Source organism: Papilio polytes, unplaced genomic scaffold (genome assembly GCF_000836215.1).
Source record: "Papilio polytes unplaced genomic scaffold, Ppol_1.0 DF824102.1, whole genome shotgun sequence".
NCBI lineage: Eukaryota > Metazoa > Arthropoda > Insecta > Lepidoptera > Papilionidae > Papilio > Papilio polytes.
In genome coordinates, this window is record NW_013525102.1 from 5,571,956 (window position 1) to 5,578,969 (window position 7,014).

At 34.0% G+C, this 7,014-nt stretch overlaps 2 protein-coding genes across 2 annotated transcripts in view; one reads left to right on the forward strand and one right to left on the reverse strand.

Annotated features, from left to right (window-relative positions):
• The window catches only part of LOC106099738 (protein Wnt-6), a 32,629-nt gene extending 28,576 nt beyond the window's left edge, over nucleotides 1–4,053 (forward strand). Inside the window, exons 3-6 of the mRNA XM_013278377.1 lie at nucleotides 2,785–2,891; nucleotides 2,984–3,193; nucleotides 3,420–3,560; nucleotides 3,687–4,053. Coding sequence (XP_013133831.1) covers nucleotides 2,785–2,891; nucleotides 2,984–3,193; nucleotides 3,420–3,560; nucleotides 3,687–4,007 — 779 coding nt within the window. The 3' untranslated portion in view covers nucleotides 4,008–4,053. The remainder of the gene's footprint in view (nucleotides 1–2,784; nucleotides 2,892–2,983; nucleotides 3,194–3,419; nucleotides 3,561–3,686) is intronic.
• Nucleotides 4,054–4,808: 755 nt separating this feature from the next.
• On the reverse strand, nucleotides 4,809–6,590 carry LOC106099739 (zinc metalloproteinase nas-14-like). The gene is made up of 4 exons (XM_013278378.1): nucleotides 6,132–6,590; nucleotides 5,554–5,741; nucleotides 5,340–5,481; nucleotides 4,809–4,989 (listed from the first exon to the last, which is right to left on the reverse strand). The coding sequence occupies exons 1-4, from the start codon at nucleotides 6,274–6,276 to the stop codon at nucleotides 4,826–4,828; spliced, it is 639 nt and encodes a 212-aa protein (XP_013133832.1). The 5' UTR covers nucleotides 6,277–6,590; the 3' UTR covers nucleotides 4,809–4,825.
• Between the last annotated feature and the right edge of the window lie 424 nt (nucleotides 6,591–7,014).

The following is a 7,014-nucleotide window of genomic DNA, read 5'->3' on the forward strand; positions in this document are numbered from 1 at the left end:
GCCTCTTCCTCCGTACTATCGCGCACCGTACTATCGCACCACCGACTTAACCTCTAGAATGTGTTTGTGATATCGAACAACTGCTTGATCTTAACTAATTTCAAGAATTTTTAAATTTCCAATTTAAAGATAACATATTTTCGCTACAGCTCAAACATCCCTTAATCACTTCCAACATGATAGAAGCACCAATTATATAGAAGTTGTTCCATTTTACCACTACTATTAACATAGATTTTAATAATCGCATAGCACGAACATTATTTGTCAATTTTGCATTTTAATCTAGTAGGTCGTGTTTATAAGCGTACATGCAATTACAGCGGCCGACGGAGCGCGACGGCCGCGCTCGAGACAATTGACACAATCGACGTGGAGTGACCGACTCATTACATTATGGACGTTTGATCTCACTAATGACACTGCTGCGTCCTAGCATGTCATTGTCCCAGTCTCAATGCATCTACACGAGATATCTCAATCATCTACCTAGATAAAACAGTCAGTTTAGACGTTAAGCGGCTAACCTCTCACTATTTGCGCTTGTTATCTTGTTAATGAAATGGCTATTAGCGTCTATTTTCGCACTTATATTGTAATTTTTGCTTTAGAATCTATAATAAAAACAATCCAAGTAGTGTGTTTTGTTCTATTTTATTAAATAAAGAAGTCAAAGGTTCACTTCAAAACCCTTCTGCCTTAGTTAAAACCGAAATGTGTCAGTGATTTAAATTTTATCCAGTCACTGAAGAATAATTGAATATATAAAAATTTCTTTATAAATCCATTCTTTTTCATCGGTTTCCTCCCTCAATCAACGGAGCTCAATATAAAATGGACGGTTTGAATCTCAAACGGACTTTCACAATTTTCGTTAACAGTCTATTTGAAGAATTGCCAAAAAGCGACATGTGTCGCCGAAAACACTTACAGAAGAGAAAACACTGTGAGTAAATGTATACATATATAATTTTGAAACTATAAAAGTTCATGGAATCAAAATTAGTAACCAATAATTCAATTCATTACAAAGATTTTTTTTTCTATTACGTAAATAAGTCACATGTACAATAAATATGATAGAACAGATTAGCAAAACAATTTTCTCCTAAGCCCATTAAGTAAACTGTTCCCATCGACCAGTTCTTTATACCAATAAACTAAAATAGATGAAATAACGTAAAAGCTATAACGTTACGTAAGTCCAATCAAACGGTTGTAAATCAAAGTAAAGAAAGCACGCCTATCAAAGAGCTAAATCAAGTTTATACGAAACTAATCCCTGAGCAATATAATTGAAAGCCATCAATATGAAGTCATCGACCTAAACAAAAACAGACTCCATTCAGTTGATGTCCGGCGCATATTCAGTAGATGACTGGCGCAGCAATTTTCACATTATTCATGCCGTCTGAATATTCATCCAACATCGGTTGACCTGCCATTAATTGTTATAGCCAGGTGCCGGTGCTCGACTCATTGACGCCGACGCCGTACGACTATTAATGCTGAATTACAGCTTGTTAAAACATAACTACGACTAGATTTAACGATTCTTTGTACAGGTTTTTTAAGTTGATAGACTCGCATTTTAAATATTATTAAGGCTATTGTCGATTGTTTTCGCAACTAAAATTCTAGTAGTGTTCGCACCTCCATATAAGGTCATAGGAATCAAAGCGAAACAAAACAGTTGTGCGATAGTTTAGTTTCAGGTGTGCGTACGCTCTGAACAAAATTATTTGCAATCTTAATTGGATTTTTTGTTTGCAAATTCACTAAATATCCAAAATTGACGATAATGATGTTACAAAGATTCTTCTGATTTTGTTTGCATTGCTATTGTAATTATCTTAATTAGATAATGTTTAATTTGTTTTTCGGGTGTATAAGCCGATTTTTTGCAATCTGTATCTGTACCATGTAGACATTTAATTTGGTTCGCTTGTCCATATTCATCAATTAGGTTCGACGAACCAGACGGCCGTGTCTCACGCCTAAATGTATTATGGATGGAACCTTCGATTCGTAAAGCTCATCGATGTTTATTACAAGAGTTGTGTGAATATTGATTTTTGGGTCAACAGCTTCACTTTATATCATTGTGTAGGTGCTTTATGTGTCTTTTGCATTTTATTTCTATACCCCGAGGCGTACGAATGACCATAGTGAATACGTACTCAAACTATTTATTACGTGTTAAATTGCATGTGACAAACGCTCGCCTTGAGAAATAAAACTGTGGTATTTCTACCTTATAAAACTGAATCATTTAGAATTAATTTAAATGTTTGCGTTTGTAGTCTTTGCACAACGCTTATTATCCGTCATGAAAATTTATAATATTGCTATTTTCAACTTTATCACAGCTTCAAATGCAGTTGAAGTGACTGAATTTGTAATTGATTTCGTGTGTAGAATACCTTTATTAAAACTAACGAGTAAATGAATAGGTTTACTCAATAATTCTAAACCTAGTAAAAACGCTGTGGAAATTGAAATGTGGAATGAACCGCCTGGTCGTATTTATTTCATCAATTATAGAAATATTAAGTGCATTGGCTTTGTTAGTAACCATTTCCTTACCTTAAATGTCTAGACTTAATATTTCTACAGATTTTGAATTGATGGACCCTTCATCGTTGTCAGTTTTTCTACGCAGTACATTCATCTAAGATAGTAAAGAACACGTTTTTTTCGCCATGAACGTAATCGTTCTCAAAGTTCAGTATGCCTTTCTTTTAGATAAAGTCAACAATAAACTTTTTATACTTTTGATACCAGATACACGAGAGACGGGCTTCGTGAATGCGATCACCGCCGCTGGGGTGACATACGCCATCACACGAGCCTGTACTGCGGGAGCCTTGCTAGAGTGCTCTTGTGAAAAGGTAACGATTTATGAGTTATGACCCACGACTGGTTTGTTTCACGGCTCTTCAATTGTTTTTTTTAAACCAATTAACATTAAGATATTTTTCAGGAAGTACCCAAACCACGTCGTGGAAAGGTTACGCCAGTGCCCCTTCCTCCTGCCCCGGTGGAGACGGAGCGGTGGCAATGGGGCGGCTGCAGTGATAACATACGCTTCGGCCTGATGAAATCCAGGGAGTTTATGGACAGTCGTTACAAGAAACGAAGTGATAATATAAAGACTTTGATAAAACTTCACAATCACAACGCTGGGAGGTTGGTTAGTAGCTATTCATTTAATTTACCAATAACTGAAAATTGTATAGTTTGATTTTTTTAGGAATACACATAGATTTTTTTTTTGGCTTAAGATTGATTATTAAGATTATATTAGATTGTTGCCCAATGTCTTAATTAATACAAAGTACTGCACAGATAATTTCGGTGTTATCTTCGATCGTTTTGTTTATTTTTTTTCGTTGATGTTAAGAATGTTTTGTTTCCAGGCGATCAAAAATAATATGAGAGTAGAGTGCAAATGTCATGGACTATCAGGTTCGTGTACTCTACGCACGTGCTGGTGGAGAATGCCAGCATTTAGGGAAATCGGGAATCGACTTCGAGACAGATTCGAAGGAGCATCTAAGGTAATAACTGAAACAGTTAAAAACATCGCTTGATCTTATCGGTTTTAAAAGATACCTTTGTCAGTCAGAGTTTTATTTAAAAATGCGTTTGCTTAAATGAATTGATTATTTTAATTTCTTTTTTAGGTTATATCTAACAACAATGGAGAAGGTTTTATGCCAGAAAGTCCTAACCTAAAGAGCCCTGGCAAGAAGGATATAATTTACTCCGAGGAATCACCAGATTTCTGTAAACCTAATATGAAGACTGGATCTCTAGGTACAGAAGGTCGTCAATGCAACATCAGCTCCGCCGGAACTGATAGTTGTGACCAACTTTGTTGCAGAAGGGGATACAAGCAAACGACAATAAAAGAATCAGAAAACTGCAATTGTCAATTTAAATGGTGCTGCGAAGTAATTTGTCAAACTTGTTATATTAAACGAGATATACAAACATGCCTATAATGTGATAGATTATATTTGGTTATTATTAAAGAAAGCAATCATTTCATTTTTTGTGTTACCCCTTCATCTTGGTGAATATTCTTTGCAGTGTTCTCGTTGTTTCCCATGATTCAAAATCTGAAATATCACGGAACGGGTCACTTGGTTTTTTGAGAACTTTCTTTAGTTGCATAATTTGGCCTGGTTGGTTTACATCTTCATGTGATTCCTTCTTCACTTCTTTTAATTGTTTCATAATAGTATTCTCTTTTATTAACTTTTTCTTTATGCTGCCTTCAACTTTGTTCTCTTTTTTCTCATCAGTATCATCATTGGGTTTCCTTTCCTCTGTATCATTTTTATCGTCATTGCCATCAGTATAAAGGTCTTTACCAGCTTCTGGTTCCTTCTCATCGAGCTCATTTTGTTCTGAAGGTCGATCATCAGGAAGCCCTAAATATTTATTAGGTTTCTTTCTAGGTTCAATTGTATCTTCTACCGTTGGCTCATAATTACTAAAGTTAGCACCAAGTTCAAATAGCTTAATACAATCGGATGCTTTAAGAGAATAAGCTACCTTCCTTGAATTATAATTGTAAAGCATCCTTATTTTCCAAATGTCGTGATAACTGAAGCCTCTGCTCTCTCCGGGAACCATATTTATTTGTTTCTAAAAAAAAGTTTGTTTAATTTGAGATTACAAGAATACTTTAAAAACAAGGGAAAGCAAAGCAATACGAAATAGCAAAATATGCTTTTTTGTTTAAATATGCATTAGTTCAACAAAAGTTAAATTTAACCAGCAAGCTATAAATTCAGGTTTACAATTGTTTTTGTGGTCAAATTATCAAATTTATGAACAAACACACCTTTACTTCTATAGTAGCATAACCATTTTTGGTATATTTATGAAAATGATAATGGCCAGCGCTTAGATAGTCGTAAGGTATATCATGAAACAACCATTCATTGTCATTGACAGCTTGAAACAGATGATCTTTTTCTGTAAATTATAAGTAAACATAAATTATTTTAGTAATTACACACCATTTTTACTTCTTTTTTCAATCTTAGAATTAGTACCTTCATGGTTGAAATTAATGTTATATGAATAAATAAATAAAATGCTCCATCGAAAGTAGAACAAAATCATTATCAAATGGCCCTTGTCCCAACTGAGGGTTGGCACAAAATCTCTTCTATATTAAATCAGCTATCAGCTGTAATATCTGAATTCGTTCCCATAAGCATATCTTCTTTCACACAATTCATCCATACTTTCTTCGAACTACCTGTATAACCATTCACATTAAACCTTTTTTTATTATTTATTATGTCAGTAGAACAATATACCTGGTAAAATATTTTCATGGTCTATTGTAATATATTCATTGCGGTCGGGAGAATTGTGCTGGGGTGGTACTCCAGCCAAGGCAAGTATAGCTTCTGCGAGTTCACCGCCAGTTACCAAGCAGTCATATCCCAAAATTACCTTCTGTGAATGAAGAAATTTAAAGCTTGTTTTATTTTAGATTTCTAAATTAGAATATAGTCTTATAATAACTACCTGCACTCCTTCGTTACTAAAATCTTTAATAGAGTGATCAGCGCAATTGAGAAGACCTTGACGGTTGACAAAAAGGACCCATCTTGTTTTCTCGTCGGTCGGTGGTTTTGGCAGCTCCATGAATCTCAGTCCAGTTACACGGTTTGTAAGGTCAAGGTAATTACGAATTCTGTCCCGGAGTACTTTATCTATAAAGAGAAAAAAATACAAAGATTTGGAGAAAAAGATACAAGACTTTGTCGGGCATTTTAGGTTAGCTTTTAAAAATTGTCTTATATAAAGGGGAAGGGAAAGTATGCAGGCGTATTGCATGTAACAAAGGTACCCGTTATGTGTTACATTCACACTGGCGTTTTTTAACAGTCGGCAGAAAAGCGTTGAAATTAGATTACTTTGTTTCCATATATCATCTGTTCATGTGGCAGCGTTTTGTTTTGTAATTGTTTTGTATTGCGTTTTGAGCACTGGATGAAAGAGCGTTAAAGAACGCTAAGCCCGAGCGTTAAAAAAGCGTCAGTGTGAATGTAGACAAAGCGTGTCATGCTATAGTTGGAACAAACGTCAAACACTATAAGTACCGAAAGAGAAATCATCAATGTAATAGGGAATATTTCCCTGTGGCCAAATTTTAAATTTCTTCATTTCTTCATCGGTGAGATCGAACCCGGGTTCTGCGTCTTCGAGTCCGCTCGGCAAATTGGCGTTGTCTCTGATAACTCGCATATCTCTCCTCGATGGTAAGATGGTTTTACGCAATGATCTTGCGTAAGTGTCATATAAGTGACTATACTTTGAAGCGCTTGCAAATATTTGATATTCTGATAAAATAAAACAATAAGAAAAAACAAACTATTAAAGAGATTTAGTATTATTCGAGAAAGATAAATTAGTCAGTCTTGGTATGAATTCTTAAGTACTTTTTTGGGTTTAGAATACTCTTATTGAACAGGATGAGTATACCGTATTCATGCAAATTTCAAATATTTGTAGTAATAGTTCTTGATTTCGAGAATTATATCTACATTTTGTTTATTTGATGTCGGGATATTTTTTCTTTTTCCGCTACTCAAGAAACAGTAATTAGGTACAAAAAATCAAAAGAATTTCAATATCACTTAAATATCTACACTAAAATGCAATTAAATTTCTTTGAAACACATTATTGAATTTTATTTTATCTATTAATTTATAAAAACATTTACATATTACGTTTAGTTGTTTTTATTGATTAAAAAAAAAGATATTACAGTTCTACTTAGATATTTATAACGGAACATAATCATTAGACCTAGTTTATTTTATTACAATTACCAACAAAAAATATTAAGGCAATTCAAATTGCTAAACTAGTATGTAAAACAGCTGAAATAATAATCAAATAGTAATTAAGAGACTGTATAAAAATCCAAATAAGACCGTTGATTAATCAGAAAAGTTACAAATTAATTAAACAAGATAATA

Bases quoted from the DNA above. Each gene is read 5' to 3' on its own strand.
- LOC106099739 (XM_013278378.1), bottom strand. From the start codon at position 6,276: ATGCGAGTTATCAGAGACAACGCCAATTTGCCGAGCGGACTCGAAGAC. The intron at 5,742-6,131 runs GTACTTATAGTG...TTCTCTTTATAG, and splicing joins CATTGATGATTTCTCTTTCG to ATAAAGTACTCCGGGACAGA. The intron at 5,482-5,553 runs GTAGTTATTATA...CTTCATTCACAG, and splicing joins TTAGTAACGAAGGAGTGCAG to AAGGTAATTTTGGGATATGA.